Source organism: Hemitrygon akajei, chromosome 5, assembly GCF_048418815.1.
Source record: "Hemitrygon akajei chromosome 5, sHemAka1.3, whole genome shotgun sequence".
Taxonomy (NCBI): Eukaryota; Metazoa; Chordata; class Chondrichthyes; order Myliobatiformes; family Dasyatidae; genus Hemitrygon; species Hemitrygon akajei.
This window is the reverse complement of record NC_133128.1, coordinates 94477388-94498654: the sequence shown is the minus strand read 5'-3', so window position 1 is coordinate 94498654 and position 21267 is coordinate 94477388. Positions and strand designations below refer to the sequence as shown.

The 21267-nt window shown below is 44.6% G+C and overlaps 1 protein-coding gene across 2 annotated transcripts in view; it reads right to left on the bottom strand.

Moving 5' to 3' along the window:
• plcxd2 (phosphatidylinositol-specific phospholipase C, X domain containing 2) overlaps window positions 1–13246 on the bottom strand; it is a 46176-nt gene extending 32930 nt beyond the window's left edge. For both annotated transcript variants that reach the window (XM_073046097.1, XM_073046098.1), the window contains exons 1-2: window positions 13080–13246; window positions 4499–4962 (exon numbers count right to left, since the gene is read on the bottom strand). In XM_073046097.1, the coding sequence (XP_072902198.1) occupies window positions 4499–4962; window positions 13080–13215 (600 nt within the window). In that variant the 5' untranslated portion in view covers window positions 13216–13246. The remainder of the gene's footprint in view (window positions 1–4498; window positions 4963–13079) is intronic.
• Between the last annotated feature and the right edge of the window lie 8021 nt (window positions 13247–21267).

The following is a 21267-nucleotide window of genomic DNA, read 5'->3' as shown; positions in this document are numbered from 1 at the left end:
CCTGGGAAGAGACTGTGCATTCATTCACTCTATCCATGCCTCCCATTATTTCCTATGCTCCACAACTCACCTGTCAGTCTCCTGTGCTCCAAGCAATAAAGTAATAAGCTATGTGACCTCGTCCTATAACCCAGTCCCTTGAGTGGACAACATCCTCACATTTTCAGTACTCTTTCCAGCCTTATGGCACCTTTCCTAGAGCAGGGTGATTAAAACTGAGCACAGACTCCAAGTGTGGCCTTGCACACCTGCAACATAACATCCCATCTGCCACACTCAATGCACGACTGATGGAGGCCAACGTGCCAAAAGTGTTCTTCACCACCCCGTCGACCCGTGACACCATTTTCTAAGAAACATGTTTTCCTACTCCCAGGTCTTTCTACAACACAACCCAAGGTTGAGTAGATAGACCAATATCCTCTGGAATTTAGAAGAATTACAATGTTCCCTTTAAAAATTTAACATTCTTTGAGATTTGACGCGAAGATGCTGAGAAGTCTCTTTATCTAGTCTGAACTCCAGTCACTAAACAGGGACAGAATCTGCGGAGTGAAAAGGGGTTGATATCTAACTAACCCTAACCCTTTAAGCTGGGGCACACGGTCATTCAACAGGATTGTGGTCACTACAGCAGCCAAGAGGAGAAATATAGGTAGTCCAACCATGCCCTCCGCAGCCCCTCGAGGCGGTTAAGCTATCGAGTATGTTGGCAGGCAGCATCCCTTGACTGGCAGCTCATCCCTCTTCTTTCTGTCACTGCACACGTCGTTCTCTTAAAAGGGCCATTTTATATCGGTCTTCCTTTCTCGCTTTCCCATATCATCCTTCTAAGGACCCATGCTTCATATGTAGGATCTGTATAATCAAACATATCACACGCTTTCTTTGCCTCCTCAGTACTATGGGACACCAAGATCCTAAGCCACATTCCACACTGTTGTTGAGTCAAATTCCTTCTACCCAGGACCGTAAACATTCAAGAAACACTGCCACAATCTTGCGGCAGATGCTGAGGGACACTTGCCTTTTTGCTGCCTCCAGCAGATCACCCTGATTAATTGCTGCAGCTTCTGCCAAAACTGCCTGTAAATCACCCAGAGTCTCCTGGCCCTGTGCCAGCTCTTTCTGCAGGGGTGAATGCAGCAGTGAAGTTATACAAGGGTTACATTCGCTCCTCACCGTCATTCATTCATTCAGACCTGCCCTACTGAATACGCTGATAAAGTTCTCTGGACTTGTCCCCCAGCCCACGTTTCAGTTTACTTACAACTATGCCGCTTAATTGGGCCACATCAAAAGGAGTAGAGTACCATGTCACATCTGGTCTCCCTGACACCAGTTCACTTTCTGTCATCACAAGTGCCAGTGGAGCCAGGGTGGGGGTATGTTGGGCACCCAGGGGAAGTCTGACCATAATACCAACCAACCTCACTACTGTAGTTTGTCACCTTTGTCTGCCAAATCACCCCAATCGACGTTAGTCCTTCCCCAAATGCACAAATCACTCCTCACTAAGCTGCAGGGCAATCTTACTGCTCCTCTGTTCATTTCATACAACCGGTACGATCAGCACTTCTCCTCTTCTCTAGTGCCAACTGTGCATGACGCTCTACCTTTTCCATGTCTCTTCTTCCATACTACACACCACTTGTTCACACTGAATTTTACTAAATAGCTCCTGCAGCATTTCATTCTGTTTTCTCTTCCTAATTATTTCCTGTAATCACATCTGCTTCCTAAATAACTATACAAGTAATTTCCTATTTTAATATCCAAACCTGCTAACCTATATGGTGGTTCAACTGGAAACGTGGCACAGGACGATCTCTTCTTTCAAGCCCATCCAGGGACCGTATGATAACCGTTAACTTGGTCACTTAAGTTAGGTGAAGGACCACACAAACTAATTCAAACTACTCAGAAGATTAATGTATCAACTTACGAAATCAAATTAAAATAATTGCTTAATTCCTGAATACTACTGTTCCTCACCCAAGCTCGCTTACACCAAATAGAGAATGACTTGTTGGCCAACCAACAACTTCTCTTTCTCCTCAACCTAGGCACTATGGTCTTCATGTGATTGTTGGTCTCCCCAGAGTTCTCATTCGTTCTCACCTCCAAAAACTTTCATTATACTTTTACCTTCTCAGTTCTGCACAGCTCTGCTTTGATTCTGTCGATGCTGATTCATCAGGCCAGTCTGTGTTCACTCCCTATTGCCTCCAGCACAGGCTACAGGTAGTGCCCCCTCCCCACATACTTTTGATACCAGTTCTTCATTATTTTGTGATGAATCAGACCATTTTATACTAATTAAAGCCTCTTCAAATCAGGCACTAGGCTCTGGCCATTTCAACTCACAGACACAGACAATTCCTCTTATCAGCTTGTTTTCTTCTGCCTTATCGAGGAGCATGTACAAATAATTTCTTATTTCGAAATTATCTCTGATTAGCAGATTATTGTTAGGGAATTTGTTATGCCTCCTTCCAAGTGTTTCAATGCAGAAAAAGTAAATTCAGGAAATGACAACCTCCACTTCTTCCATCACCTAGCAAAAAACAAGATATTTGTTTTGTCCACTGGTCTTGACATATTCCAGATATATTTCTGCAGATTAATACCCAACAGTAGGTTACAGACAGGGTTAGACAGATATCTGTCTGCAGATTTATACCTGACAGTAGGTTAGAGACAGGGTTAGACAGATATCTGTCTGCAGATTTATACCCGACAGTAGGTTAGAGACAGGGTTAGACAGATATCTGTCTGCAGATTTACAGCCAACAGTAGGTTAGAGACAGGGTTAGACAGATATCTGTCTGCAGATTAATACCCAACAGTAGGTTAGAGACAGGGTTAGACAGATATCTGTCTGCAGATTTACAGCCAACAGTAGGTTAGAGACAGGGTTAGACAGATATCTGTCTGCAGATTTATACCCAACAGTAGGTTAGAGACAGGGTTAGACAGATATCTGTCTGCAGATTTATACCCGACAATAGGTTAGAGACAGGGTTAGACAGACATCTGTCTGCAGATTTATACCCAACAGTAGGTTAGAGACAGGGTTAGACAGATATCTATCTGCAGATTTAAACCGGACAGTAGGTTAGAGACAGGGTTAGACAGATATCTGTCTGCAGATTTACACCCGACAGTAGGTTAGAGACAGGGTTAGACAGATATCTGTCTGCAGATTTATACCCGACAGTAGGTTAGAGACAGGGTTAGACAGATATCTGTCTGCAGATTTACACCCGACAGTAGGTTAGAGACAGGGTTAGACAGATATCTGTCTGCAGATTTATACCCGACAGTAGGTTAGAGACAGGGTTAGACAGATACCTGTCTGCAGATTTATACCCAACAGTAGGTTAGAGACAGGGTTAGACAGATACCTGTCTGCAGATTTATACCCGACAGTAGGTTAGAGACAGGTTTAGACAGATATCTGTCTGCAGATTTACACCCAACAGTAGGTTAGAGACAGGTTTAGACAGATATCTGTCTGCAGATTTACACCCAACAGTAGGTTAGAGACAGGGTTAGACAGATATCTGTCTGCAGATTTATACCCAACAGTAGGGTTAGACAGATATCTGTTTGAAGATTTTTAGCCCACAGTACGGTTAGGGTCACAGTTATACAGCATGGACATGGGCCAATCAGCTCAATACATCCATGCTGACCAAGAGGTTGCATTTGGCTGATATCCCTCTAAACCAGGGGTTCCCAACCTTTTCAATGCCATGTACCCATATCATTAACTGAGGGGTCTGTGGTGCCCTACTCGAAACCTTTCTATCCATGTACTTATCTAAATGCCCTTTATACGTTGAATTTTACCTGCCTCAACCAATTCCGCCAGCAGTTTGTCTCTGTATGCACCAAGATGTGTGGAAAACTTTGCCCTTCCAGTCTCTTTTACATCTTTCCCTCTCTCCTCAAACCGATATGTTTTAGATTTGGACTCCTTTACCTTGAGGAAAAAAGTCTGTGGAACTCTACCGATGTAAAAGTGTTGACATGGACCCGCAGAACTTACGCTATGCTTCAGCATCACATCTCTGTGTCTCTGCATACCTACGTCACATTGTGTCATTACTGTATTGCATTATTCATTGCTCAACACTACTCTGCTGTGTGGCTAGACACACATCTAGATGATTTCAGGTTTCAGTACCATACCGTGTGATCAGGCAGATGATAGAAAGGCCTTTGAACATGTACCACCAGGCTCAAGGGCATCTTTTGAGACACTTCATCAAGTTGGCACATGATAAAGTTGAACACTTGATCTCCCAATCTACCCTTGTGCTTTGTCTATCTGCACTACACAGATTCTGTAACACTATATTCTCCACTCTTTTATTGTGTAAGGAATGATCGGTCTGCATGGAACACAAGCAAAAGCTCTTTACTCCACCTTGGTACAAGTGAAAATAAAAACACACAATGACCAATCTATGCAAAAGCTGCAAGGACAAACCTGGTACTTGTGTTCCCATAAATACTGAAGCGTTATCTCCTGAACCAGACTGGCCCTGCAGAGTCTGGATCCAAATATCTTTTTAAGCATTCCAATGAGGTATTCATGGTTTGAGTCTTCCATTGCATAATGGTGATTGAAATCCAGGAAGATCACCTCCTTGCTGTGAGATTTCAAAAATTTGTTAATTTCTATCAGTCCATCATAAACCTTGTTGCCAAACAACCCATGGATGAAATAAAGCTCGCCCTCTTCTCCTGGTTTTGTGGAGACTCGGAGATCAAAGTAGCGGATGCCAGCTTCCAGCTGCTCTCTGAAAGTCAAGCTCTGCGTCACAGACCACTTCTTCATCGTTTTCTTCCAGAGAGAGCGGAAGATTCCAGCCAGATGCCTAACCACAACCGGCTGATCCAGACCAACAGGGGATGTTTCATCTATCCAAAAGCTGAAGGAGTCATGCGATCCTGTAAAGGAAACAAGGGAGATGCAGCTTACTCTCGGAACACAACACCTGGTCTCAATTTAATAATCTTTCATTTTCTCTGTGACCCAAAGTCAAAACTCAACATGGACTCAAACTGCAGTAAGATGCTCTACAGAACCCCACTTTGTCAAAGTAACCTGACACCAACCACCCTGGAAATTCACTTTTCTCCTCACTCCCAGTAGGCAGAAAGCCTCCGTCCCAGTGGAGCACCTTAACGTCTACTTTCTCTGTAACCATAATTCCTTATTCTGCATTCTGTTACTCTTTTATCTTGTACACCTCAACGCACTATTGTAATGAATTGATCTGGATGGATGGTGTTCAAGACAACTTTTGTACTGTACCCCAATACACATGACATTATTTTTCAAATGTCAGTGGAAAAACATAGATGCAGCATCTTGCAGAGTCATGGAAAAGTTGTAGCGTGTAAAGAGAGCCCTAACCTATGGTTACACACACACTCAAAATGCTAGAGGGACTCAGCAGGTCAGGCAGCATCTATGATAAAAGAGTTGACTTTTCAGACCGAGACCCTTCATCAGGACCTGTGGTTTACGTCAGGACAAGTTCAGTGAGTTTTACTCTAACTCTCCTCAGAGCTCTGCAATTCCTTTACCTTTCAAACTTAAGTGTAATCTATGAAAAATAAGTACAACTTTTTAGTTTGTGTGCACTTATGTCTGACATGTTTGCATTGTATTGTGCTGCTGCAAAACAGTTAAAAGCCCATCGGCTGGGTAAGCACGCCCATGACAATAAACTTGAAATTGATTTACATCACTTTTGAAAGCCAAAATCCACTCCTGCTGATTATTGGGTAGTGTCCAGTGGATCTCCTTTCAACTGTTCTGTACAACACAGAAACAGGCCTTACAGCCAAACTAATTAAGTTAGTGATTAAAAGCTTAACTGAACTAATCTGTTCTGCCTGTGCAGTGCCCATGTATATCTGCTCACATCCCTCTGTTCTGTGCATATTCAGCAAACTTTTAAATCCCTCTGAGTATCTGCCCCCAGCGCTAACCCTGGCACCCACCAGTCTCTATGTAAAAAATACTGCCTTTTGAATGTTCTCTCTCACTCACTGTCAGAACATGCCTTCAAGTATTGGACACTTCTGTCCTGGGCAAAAGGATTCTGTGCTTCTTATAATTTTACAAATTTCTATCAGGTCTCAGTCTCTGCCACTCAAGAGAAGACAACCCAACCTCTCCTTATAGCACATGCCCTCTAATCCAGGCAGCATCATGGTGAACCTCTTCTCCAAAACCTCCAGGTCCCGGTGAGAACATGTTTGCCATTATTAGTTAAGACACTGAGTTCAACTGTCAGGAGTTGAATGTTACACTCCGAATTTGGCCTAACTAAAGAACTTACGGAGTTTTGAACTCAGTGCATCAACCAACAAAGGCAAGCATGCCATATGCTTTCCTCATTATCCCATCAACCTGTGGGGCCTCTTCTGGACTTAGATTTATACTCACACTTCTTATTTTTCTGGACAAACTAGAAGATTTTTTGCATAAAGTTAATCTGCCATTTACCCACCAATCTGCTGCTAAGCTCTTGAAGTCTATATACGTCTCACATTCCAATATGCTTCTGAGATTTCAGACGAATATGAAAATAGCTTTCTGTATATCCAAGCCCAAGTCGTGAACTAACTTGGAACCAATGATCCTCAATAATTCCTGGGGATCCACAACACACTTCTACCCACCCCTCTCAACCCCAGTCTGAGAAAACAACTGTTCACTGCTCATCCCTTTTTCTCCTCATTCAGCCAATTTACTATCCAAGCTGCAACCACTGCTCCCTGGCCTTTAACATTATCATGGAAAAGGACGGAATCAGAGAGGACAGGAACATTTTTAATTGGGGAAGGGCAAATTATGAGGCTATAAGGCTAGAAATTGCGGGTGTGAATTGGGATGATGTTTTTGCAGGGAAATGTACTATGGACATGTGGTCGATGTTTAAGGATCTCTTGCAGGATGTTAGGAATGAATTTGTCCCAGTGAGGAAGATAAAGAATGGTAGGGTGAAGAAACCATGGGTGACAAGTGAGGTGGAAAATCTAGTCAGGTGGAAGAAGGCAGTAACAGTGAGGTTTAGGAAGCAAGGATCAGATGAGTCTATTGAGGAATCACCTGTCATACCTTTAATCTTAAGGGTATAAGAATTTGAGTTTGGGAGAAGCTATCAAGAAAGCCTCCAAGAGAATGTCCGTTTGTCGTGATAAATAAAGACTTTCATATCCACCAGCTTCTCCAGTGACTTACTCACAGTCATAACACTTCCTGTTGCCCAAGATAATCAAGGATCAGCCCCACCCAGGTCATTCTCTCTTCCGCTCCCCCCCCACCCCCCGCCATTGGGCAGAAGGTACAAAAGCTCGAAAACGCACACCACCTGGCTCAAGGACAGTTTCTGTTATCAGACTCTTAGAATAAAGATAAAGATAAAATAAAGATAAACACTTCATTTGCCAGTCCACCTACTCGTGTCTCTTGCACTTCATTTGTCTAACTACACTGCATTTTCTCTGTAACAGTAACGCTCTATTCTGCTTACCATTTTGTTCCACCTCAGTGTAATTTATGGAATAGGCTGTCTGGAAGACACACAAACAAACAGCTTTTCACTGTATCATGGTAGGTGTGACGATAATAACCTAATACCAATGACTGGCTGGGTAGGCTGTATGTAAGTGTCTTAATTATGAGAGACATTTCACAACTCAGATTGACTGAACCGCAGAGATGAAAGCCTACAGAGACACCTTTCTATCTATTAGATCACTGTTCAGGCTTGGCAGTTATTGAGAACTATTAGCTGTAGAATTGTGTCTAACCCTTCTCATTTTGTTAAAAGACCATTGACCTGAAAATTAAACTCAGTTTCTTTGTCACACCTGCTGAAAAAGTCCAGTCCTGATGAAGGGTCTCGGCCCGAAACATTGACAGTGCTTCTCCTTATAGATGCTGCCTGGCCTGCTGCGTTCCACCAGCATTTTGTGTGTGTTGTTTGAAAATTTCCAGTGTTTTTTTAATGTTATATGTATCAGATTTGGTTGTGAAGTTGTATGATTGTAGAACATGTAGAGTAGAACACGGACTAACCTCAAGGACGATACTGGCTCGTAGAGTTCAAGTTAAGGTACCAAACTGAGCTAGGAGTATGTACAGACATTTACGGTTCACAATGGAAACGTGGAGGTTATTTCAAGAACTTGCGTGGGGCTCTAGACAAGTTTGTCCCACTGAGGCAGAGATAGGACGATAGGGTGAAATCTTCAGAGGTAAGAATTGGCCAGTGGTCTAGAGTCACAAAGTAGCCAGGAAGGAATTTCTGAGTAGACCTAGGAGAGCTAGAAGGAGGCAGAAGTAGGATTAAGGACAGCACAAAATGTTTTACATGTATGTGAAGAATGGAAGAATGACTAGAGTGAAGATTTGAGTGATTGAGAATAGAAAAGGAAACGTGTCTGGAGTCAAAGATGGTAGTGGAAGTCTGTAATGAATACCTTGCTTCAGTATTCATCGTTGAAAGGGACCGTGACGTTTGTGCGGACGGCATAAAGCAAAATGATATGCTAGAGCAGGTTGATGCTAAGAAAGAGAATGTGCTATGTTCCAGGAGCAGATAGGAGACGCCCCAGGTTACTACAGGAGGAGAGTGAGGGAAGAGATTGCTTCACTTTTGGCAATGATATTCAGTGGTTCCATTTAAATTCAGAGAATGTAGACAATATACAAACTGAAATTCTTTCTCTTCACAGACACCCACAAAACAGTAAAAAGCCCAAAGAATGAATGACAGAAAAACATTAGAACCCCAAAGCCTTGTGTCCTCACTGGCCATAGGAAGACTGGAGGGTGGCAAATGTTATTCCTTTGTCCAATAAAGAGGGTAGGTATAACCCTGGAAATTATAGACCACTGGTAAGCAAATTATTTGATAAAATTCCTAGAACAGGGATTATGAGCATTTGGAGTAGCATAGTCTGATTAGGGGGTAGCTTCGAGAGGGGCAGGACATGCCTATGAGGTTGTGACAGCACATACTGATGAAGGTAGAGCAGTGGATGTTGTTTATATGGATTTTAATATGGAGTTTGATAATGCTCCCCATGGTAGGTGCATTGAGAAAATCAGAAGAGGTGCAATCCAGAGAAAGTTAGCTGTGTGGATTAATAATTGACTTGTCTATAGAAAGCAAAGGGTGATTTTAGATTCTGTCTGGAAGTCAGTGATGAGTTGTATTCCTCAAGGATCTGGGTCTCCTACTCTTTGTGATTTTTATAAGTGACTTGGATGAGGAAGTGGAGGCTGTGTTAGTAAATTGGCAGCCGACACAAAGTTTGGCAGAATTGTAAATAGTGTATAATGTTGTCATAGGTTACAAAGAAACATGGGCAGAGATTCAGCCCAGAGAAGTATTTAGTGATTCACGTAGAAAGGTTGAATTTGAAGACAGAATGCAAGGTCAATGGCAGAATCCTTAGTACTGTGGAGTAAGAGAGGGATCTTGGGGTCCATCTCCATGGATCCCTCTAAGTTGCCACAGAAGTTGCTTAAGAATGCGTATGGTGTGTTGGCTTTTACTAATTGGGAGATTGGGTTAAGAGTGCAGAGAAGGTTTACAAGGATGTTGCCGGGACTTGAGAAACTGAGTTACAGAGAAAGGTTGAATAGGTTAGGACTTTATTCCCTGGAGCGTAGAAGAATGAGGGGTGATTTGATAGAGGTGTATAAAATTATGATGGGTATAGACAGAGTGAATGCAAGCAGGCTTTTTCCACTGAGGCTAGGGGAGAAAAAAAAGAGGTCATGGGTTAAGGGTGAAGGGGGAAAAGTTTAAAGGGATTGATAGGACAGAAAGCTGGGCTGAGGAGAGGCAGACGAGTTCAATGAGAAAATGTGAAGTGATTCACTTTGGAAAGTCAAACGAAGGCAGGATACAGGGTTAATGGCTGGATTCTTAACAGTGTGGAGGAACGGGGGATCTTGGTGTCCATGTCCACTGATCCCTCAAAGCTGCCATACAAGTTGATAGGGTGGTGAAGACGGTATATGGTGTGTTGGCATTGAGTTCGAGTGTCACAAAGTAATGATGCAGCTCTCCGAAACTCTGGTCAGACCACACTAGGAATATTTTGTGTTCTGATCTGTTTGCCTCATTATAGGAAGGATGTGGAAGCGTGAGAGGATGCAGAAGAGATTTACTGGACGCTGCCTGGAGCATTTCATAGGAGGATAGATTGAGTGAGCTCGGGATTTTCACCCAAGAGTGAAGGGTGAGAAGTAACTTGATGCAAGTGTACAAAATCAAGTGGATAGCCAGAAACTTTTTCCTCAGGGTGGAAGTGGCTAAGAAGAGAGGGCATAATTTTAATGTGATTGGAGGAAAGTATGGAGGGGGGAGGGGGATGTCAGGGTTAGTTTTTTTTTGGAAACACAGAGAGTAAATGGAAGGTGCTACCTGGGGTGGAGGTAGAGGTAAAGACTCCTAGATAGAAATGTGGATGATAAAAATGGAGGGCTCAGTAGAAGGGAAGGGTTATATTGACCTTGGTGTAGGCCATCATTGTGAGCCAAATAGCCTGTACTACGACATTCCCTGTGTGTTCCATTCGATGAGTGCAGGCCCAGAGGCATCAAACACTCCTCCTTCATTCCCGGCTCATTCTTGTTGATATCTGTCCTTCCCCCAACCAGCAATGATAAAGTTTACCTTTGACCCCAGCAGCTCCCTTTCTGTCATCTTGAAGGTGATACCACAATCAAATCTTCCCCTCAGATTAACAATTACACTATCCACTATCAGATCTTCCCCTCAGATTAATAATCACACCATCACCATCAAATCTTACCCTCAGATTTACAATTACACCATCACCACCCTCTCAGTCTGAGACTCTCATTCAGTCTCTCAGTCACTCCACCACAGACAATGCTTGTTCTCTATGTTTCTGTTGAAGTATGCTCAGTTTCTCCATTGTGATGAAACATTAACTATTTCTCTCTCTGATTGTGCTGCCTGACCTGCTGACTGCTTCCGGAATGTTCTGTTTTCCATTCCAGATCCAGTATCTGTAATATTTTCCTTTTCACTCTTGCTGGGATTGTATAGGGTTCCGATGTGGCCACACTTGGAGTACTGAGCATAGTTGTCTGTAAGTTCCTACAAATAGATACTAGTGCTATTCTGCTTGGAATAATTTCTACGAGAAAAGATTGACGATGGTCGTACAACAAAGATCCCCTCACCGCATACTTAAAACTTACTCCAGCACCTTCACCCGGATTACTATGGCAGCTCACTCCCGAGAGCAGAAGGCTGGGCTAGCCAACGATCCCACAGGTCCTGTAAATTATATCAGCTCTAGTACCTCCGGGGTTGCTTCAGAATTTCAATTCCGTCAAAATGAGCATTAATAAATATTAAGGCCACGTATTAATGTGAGAGAGGGCAAGTTCAAAGGAGATACATGAGAGGCATGAGAGATACACAGAGAGGCAAGTGCCTGGAATGTGCTGAAGGCAAATATATGATAGAGGCATTGAGGAGGCTCCTAGACAGCCTCCTGTGGAGAAGTATGGACTTTGTGCAGGCAGAAGGGATTAGTTCAGTCAGGCATTTAAATGATTGGTTCAGCACACCATGAGCTTTGTACTATATTCTACACCTGTCCTTTAATGTTTGTCAGTTTTATAAAATGTCATCAATCCCAATGTTAACCTGCCCTCTCTCTCCACAGACACTGCCTGGCCTGGTGAATATTTCCAGCATTTTCTGCTTTTACCTGGGCAGGAATTCCTACTTTTGCACAGGTTGCAAGGAGGACCAACACACCATTTGGCTTCTAATTAACTCGTACATCCTCATGTTTACCAACCACATTCATTAACCAACACAAGACCAAGTATCCAAAACTTCCTTCAAATGAATTCCATCGGAAACAATCAGTGTTGAAATGACGAGGTGACTCCCTGGGACTATTTGTCAGAAGGGAGCAGGACCCAAAGTACAAACCAGATCTAATTCATTATCAGTGTAAAACTGATACCGTTGACAGACAACACTGAAAGACAATCTCTGCCCCTTATCTAAATAACTTAAGTTACCTGAAGAATATTGAAATGCGTTCCATTTGATCACATACCATCAGACCGAAAGTGCAGAATACTTTGGAGCAAATTGCTGCTGCTTTTCCTACACCAGTTGGTGTGGGATTCTAATCAGTTCTGTCAACAGCACGTGTCATCCATAAAAAACAGCTCCAGACTGAAAGGTGGTCAGAAATTTAACAACTAAAAATGTCACCTTACTGTGCCATTCGTGTCTACTTGCAGAATATTTAACACTAGATTGTAAATACCTGAAACATTACCTTTATTAAAAATGCACAGGTTCTTTGCTAGTCAATAATTTGCTACTGCTGAGGAACAAGTTCTAAAATTAATTAGGAGTCAGTCAGAGATAGTGTTCCCCAGAAACACTCCACTTGCCTGTAGCAGCGACACAAAGCAACGGTGCCTGCAATAAGACAGTGCTCTCAAAGTTAGCACCGAACAGGAAGAAGTAGAGAAGCGGCAGTGAACCCGAACAGAACATTAGTTTAATGGTTGTAGATTGCAGAGTCCGGAACAAGAAAGAGCCACGGGGTAATTCATAAAGAAGATTCACCAGATAATACCAGCACAGGCAGGTATTAGCAAAAATTCAACTGCCCCGACAAAACACAGAGCTGAACTGATCAGATGCAGTTTAACACTGGACACACAGCTATATACATCGCTGATATACTGAAGCTAATAAACAAGTTACACACAATATACTACAATACACAATGACACGCGGGGTAGACGGTACAAACGCAGGCCGGATAATGGAGAGACACACATTAGCAAATGTAACTGCTGTGTCCATAGTGACAGGTCACACGTAATGCATTGTGCGTACATAGCGAGGGTGACAGTCTACACAAGGTGGTACACGGAGCAACATATACTCTGCAGAGCCAGTTTAATCCCAGCCTGGTCCCGACCCGATCACCAGGCAGTGTGGAAGCGGGCGGACACTTACCGGGCACGGCGAGGTTGGCGAGGGGCAAAGCGCAGAGCGCCGGCGGCAGGCAGCCCATCCAGTCTGAGTGCGCTTTCTCCGAGCTGGGCAGCGGCCGCACTAAACGACCCCAACCATCCCACAGCCTGGCCGCCATCAGCTCACCGCCGGCACACTGGATGTAGCGGGGGAGGAGCCACCAGTTTCCGGGGTAATCCGACTCCGCCGTCATCCGGACTCAAGGGGCAGGCGTGGGACCCACCCACACAACATAGTGTGTGTTGAATATATACACCCACACACCACAGTCACCTCCCGATACACACACAACACAACATAGTGTGTGTTGAATATATACACCCACACACCACAGTCACCTCCCGATACACACACACACCACAGTCACCTCCCGATAGACACACACTACACAACATAGTGTGTGTTGAATATATACACCCACACACCACAGTCACCTCCCGATACACACACACACCACAGTCACCTCCCGATACACACACACGACACAACATAGTGTGTGTTGAATATATACACCCACACACCACAGTCACCTCCCGATACACACACACAACACAACATAGTGTGTGTTGAATATATACACCCACACACCACAGTCACCTCCCGATACACACACACACCACAGTCACCTCCCGATACACACACACTACACAACATAGTGTGTGTTGAATATATACACCCACACACCACAGTCACCTCCCGATACACACACACTACACAACATAGTGTGTGTTGAATATATACACCCACACACCACAGTCACCTCCCGATACACCCACACACCACAGTCACCTCCCGATACACACACACTACACAACATAGTGTGTGTTGAATATATACACCCACACACCACAGTCACCTCCCGATACACACACACTACACAACATAGTGTGTGTTGAATATATACACCCACACACCACAGTCACCTCCCGATACACACACACAACACAACATAGTGTGTGTTGAATATATACACCCACACACCACAGTCACCTCCCGATACACACACACTACACAACATAGTGTGTGTTGAATATATACACCCACACACCACAGTCACCTCCCGATACACACACACTACACAACATAGTGTGTGTTGAATATATACACCCACACACCACAGTCACCTCCCGATACACACACACACCACAGTCACCTCCCGATACACACACAACACAACATAGTGTGTGTTGAATATATACACCCACACACCACAGTCACCTCCCGATACACCCACACACCACAGTCACCTCCCGATACACACACACTACACAACATAGTGTGTGTTGAATATATACACCCACACACCACAGTCACCTCCCGATACACACACACACCACAGTCACCTCCCGATACACCCACACACCACAGTCACCTCCCGATACACACACACTACACAACATAGTGTGTGTTGAATATATACACCCGCACACCACAGTCACCTCCCGATACACACACACACCACAGTCACCTCCCGATACACACACACAACACAACATAGTGTGTGTTGAATATATACACACACACACCACAGTCACCTCCCGATACACCCACACACAACACAACATAGTGTGTGTTGAATATATACACCCACACACCACAGTCACCTCCCGATACACCCACACACAACACAACATAGTGTGTGTTGAATATATACACCCACACACCACAGTCACCTCCCGATACACACACACAACACAACATAGTGTGTGTTGAATATATATACCCACACAACACAGTCACCTCCCGATACACACACAACACAACATAGTGTGTGTTGAATATATACACCCACACACCACAGTCACCTCCCGATACACCCACACACCACAGTCACCTCCCGATACACACACACTACACAACATAGTGTGTGTTGAATATATACACCCGCACACCACAGTCACCTCCCGATACACACACACACCACATCACCTCCCGATACACACACACAACACAACATAGTGTGTGTTGAATATATACACACACACACCACAGTCACCTCCCGATACACACACACGACACAACATAGTGTGTGTTGAATATATACACCCACACACCACAGTCACCTCCCGATACACACACACAACACAACATAGTGTGTGTTGAACATATACACCCACACACCACAGTCACCTCCCGATACACACACACACCACAGTCACCTCCCGATACACACACACTACACAACATAGTGTGTGTTGAATATATACACCCACACACCACAGTCACCTCCCGATACACACACACTACACAACATAGTGTGTGTTGAATATATACACCCACACACCACAGTCACCTCCCGATACACCCACACACCACAGTCACCTCCCGATACACACACACTACACAACATAGTGTGTGTTGAATATATACACCCACACACCACAGTCACCTCCCGATACACACACACTACACAACATAGTGTGTGTTGAATATATACACCCACACACCACAGTCACCTCCCGATACACACACACAACACAACATAGTGTGTGTTGAATATATACACCCACACACCACAGTCACCTCCCGATACACACACACTACACAACATAGTGTGTGTTGAATATATACACCCACACACCACAGTCACCTCCCGATACACACACACTACACAACATAGTGTGTGTTGAATATATACACCCACACACCACAGTCACCTCCCGATACACACACACAACACAACATAGTGTGTGTTGAATATATACACCCACACACCACAGTCACCTCCCGATACACACACACACCACAGTCACCTCCCGATACACACACAACACAACATAGTGTGTGTTGAATATATACACCCACACACCACAGTCACCTCCCGATACACCCACACACCACAGTCACCTCCCGATACACACACACTACACAACATAGTGTGTGTTGAATATATACACCCACACACCACAGTCACCTCCCGATACACACACACACCACAGTCACCTCCCGATACACCCACACACCACAGTCACCTCCCGATACACACACACTACACAACATAGTGTGTGTTGAATATATACACCCGCACACCACAGTCACCTCCCGATACACACACACACCACAGTCACCTCCCGATACACACACACAACACAACATAGTGTGTGTTGAATATATACACACACACACCACAGTCACCTCCCGATACACCCACACACAACACAACATAGTGTGTGTTGAATATATACACCCACACACCACAGTCACCTCCCGATACACCCACACACAACACAACATAGTGTGTGTTGAATATATACACCCACACACCACAGTCACCTCCCGATACACACACACAACACAACATAGTGTGTGTTGAATATATATACCCACACAACACAGTCACCTCCCGATACACACACAACACAACATAGTGTGTGTTGAATATATACACCCACACACCACAGTCACCTCCCGATACACCCACACACCACAGTCACCTCCCGATACACACACACTACACAACATAGTGTGTGTTGAATATATACACCCGCACACCACAGTCACCTCCCGATACACACACACACCACAGTCACCTCCCGATACACACACACAACACAACATAGTGTGTGTTGAATATATACACCCACACACCACAGTCACCTCCCGATACACCCACACACCACAGTCACCTCCGATACACACACACTACACAACATAGTGTGTGTTGAATATATACACCCACACACCACAGTCACCTCCCGATACACACAGACAACACAACATAGTGTGTGTTGAATATATACACCCACACAACACAGTCACCTCCCGATACACACACACAACACAACATAGTGTGTGTTGAATATATACACCCACACACTACAGTCACCTCCCGATACACACACACACCACAGTCACCTCCCGATACACACACACGACACAACATAGTGTGTGTTGAATATATACACCCACACACCACAGTCACCTCCCGATACACACACACTACACAACATAGTGTGTGTTGAATATATACACCCACACACCACAGTCACCTCCCGATACACACACACACCACAGTCACCTCCCGATACACACACACAACACAACATAGTGTGTGTTGAATATATACACCCACACACCACAGTCACCTCCCGATACACCCACACACCACAGTCACCTCCCGATACACACACACAACACAACATAGTGTGTGTTGAATATATACACCCACACAACACAGTCACCTCCCGATACACACACAACACAACATAGTGTGTGTTGAATATATACACCCACACAACACAGTCACCTCCCGATACACACACACAACACAACATAGTGTGTGTTGAATATATACACCCACACACTACAGTCACCTCCCGATACACACACACACCACAGTCACCTCCCGATACACACACACTACACAACATAGTGTGTGTTGAATATATACACCCACACACCACAGTCACCTCCCGATACACACACACTACACAACATAGTGTGTGTTGAATATATACACCCACACACCACAGTCACCTCCCGATACACACACACACCACAGTCACCTCCCGATACACACACACAACACAACATAGTGTGTGTTGAGTATATATACCCACACAACACAGTCACCTCCCGATACACACACAACACAACATAGTGTGTGTTGAATATATACACCCACACACCACAGTCACCTCCCGATACACACACACACCACAGTCACCTCCCGATACACACACACTACACAACATAGTGTGTGTTGAATATATACACCCACACACCACAGTCACCTCCCGATACACCCACACACAACACAACATAGTGTGTGTTGAATATATACACCCACACACCACAGTCACCTCCCGATACACACACACAACACAACATAGTGTGTGTTGAATATATATACCCACACAACACAGTCACCTCCCGATACACACACAACACAACATAGTGTGTGTTGAATATATACACCCACACACCACAGTCACCTCCCGATACACCCACACACCACAGTCACCTCCCGATACACACACACTACACAACATAGTGTGTGTTGAATATATACACCCGCACACCACAGTCACCTCCCGATACACACACACACCACAGTCACCTCCCGATACACACACACAACACAACATAGTGTGTGTTGAATATATACACCCACACACCACAGTCACCTCCCGATACACCCACACACCACAGTCACCTCCCGATACACACACACTACACAACATAGTGTGTGTTGAATATATACACCCACACACCACAGTCACCTCCCGATACACACAGACAACACAACATAGTGTGTGTTGAATATATACACCCACACAACACAGTCACCTCCCGATACACACACACAACACAACATAGTGTGTGTTGAATATATACACCCACACACCACAGTCACCTCCCGATACACCCACACACCACAGTCACCTCCCGATACACACACACAACACAACATAGTGTGTGTTGAATATATACACCCACACAACACAGTCACCTCCCGATACACACACAACACAACATAGTGTGTGTTGAATATATACACCCACACACCACAGTCACCTCCCGATACACACAGACAACACAACATAGTGTGTGTTGAATATATACACCCACACAACACAGTCACCTCCCGATACACACACACAACACAACATAGTGTGTGTTGAATATATACACCCACACACCACAGTCACCTCCCGATACACCCACACACCACAGTCACCTCCCGATACACACACACAACACAACATAGTGTGTGTTGAATATATACACCCACACAACACAGTCACCTCCCGATACACACACAACACAACATAGTGTGTGTTGAATATATACACCCACACACCACAGTCACCTCCCGATACACACAGACAACACAACATAGTGTGTGTTGAATATATACACCCACACAACACAGTCACCTCCCGATACACACACACAACACAACATAGTGTGTGTTGAATATATACACCCACACACCACAGTCACCTCCCGATACACCCACACACCACAGTCACCTCCCGATACACACACACAACACAACATAGTGTGTGTTGAATATATACACCCACACAACACAGTCACCTCCCGATACACACACAACACAACATAGTGTGTGTTGAATATATACACCCACACACCACAGTCACCTCCCGATACACACAGACAACACAACATAGTGTGTGTTGAATATATACACCCACACAACACAGTCACCTCCCGATACACACACACAACACAACATAGTGTGTGTTGAATATATACACCCACACACCACAGTCACCTCCCGATACACCCACACACCACAGTCACCTCCCGATACACACACACAACACAACATAGTGTGTGTTGAATATATACACCCACACAACACAGTCACCTCCCGATACACACACAACACAACATAGTGTGTGTTGAATATATACACCCACACACCACAGTCACCTCCCGATACACACACACACCACAGTCACCTCCCGATAGACACACACTACACAACATAGTGTGTGTTGAATATATACACCCACACACCACAGTCACCTCCCGATACACACACACACCACAGTCACCTCCCGATAGACACACACTACACAACATAGTGTGTGTTGAATATATACACCCACACACCACAGTCACCTCCCGATACACACACACACCACAGTCACCTCCCGATACACACACACGACACAACATAGTGTGTGTTGAATATATACACCCACACACCACAGTCACCTCCCGATACACACACACACCACAGTCACCTCCCGATAGACACACACTACACAACATAGTGTGTGTTGAATATATACACCCACACACCACAGTCACCTCCCGATACACACACACACCACAGTCACCTCCCGATACACACACACGACACAACATAGTGTGTGTTGAATATATACACCCACACACCACAGTCACCTCCCGATACACACACACAACACAACATAGTGTGTGTTGAATATATACACCCACACACCACAGTCACCTCCCGATACACACACACACCACAGTCACCTCCCGATACACACACACTACACAACATAGTGTGTGTTGAATATATACACCCACACACCACAGTCACCTCCCGATACACACACACTACACAACATAGTGTGTGTTGAATATATAAACCCACACACCACAGTCACCTCCCGATACACCCACACACCACAGTCACCTCCCGATACACACACACTACACAACATAGTGTGTGTTGAATATATACACCCACACACCACAGTCACCTCCCGATACACACACACTACACAACATAGTGTGTGTTGAATATATACACCCACACACCACAGTCACCTCCCGATACACACACACAACACAACATAGTGTGTGTTGAATATATACACCCACACACCACAGTCACCTCCCGATACACACACACTACACAACATAGTGTGTGTTGAATATATACACCCACACACCACAGTCACCTCCCGATACACACACACTACACAACATAGTGTGTGTTGAATATATACACCCACACACCACAGTCACCTCCCGATACACACACACAACACAACATAGTGTGTGTTGAATATATACACCCACACACCACAGTCACCTCCCGATACACACACACACCACAGTCACCTCCCGATACACACACACTACACAACATAGTGTGTGTTGAATATATACACCCACACACCACAGTCACCTCCCGATACACACACACTACACAACATAGTGTGTGTTGAATATATACACCCACACACCACAGTCACCTCCCGATACACCCACACACCACAGTCACCTCCCGATACACACACACTACACAACATAGTGTGTGTTGAATATATACACCCACACACCACAGTCACCTCCCGATACACACACACACCACAGTCACCTCCCGATACACCCACACACCACAGTCACCTCCCGATACACACACACTACACAACATAGTGTGTGTTGAATATATACACCCGCACACCACAGTCACCTCCCGATACACACACACACCACAGTCACCTCCCGATACACACACACAACACAACATAGTGTGTGTTGAATATATACACACACACACCACAGTCACCTCCCGATACACCCACACACAACACAACATAGTGTGTGTTGAATATATACACCCACACACCACAGTCACCTCCCGATACACCCACACACAACACAACATAGTGTGTGTTGAATATATACACCCACACACCACAGTCACCTCCCGATA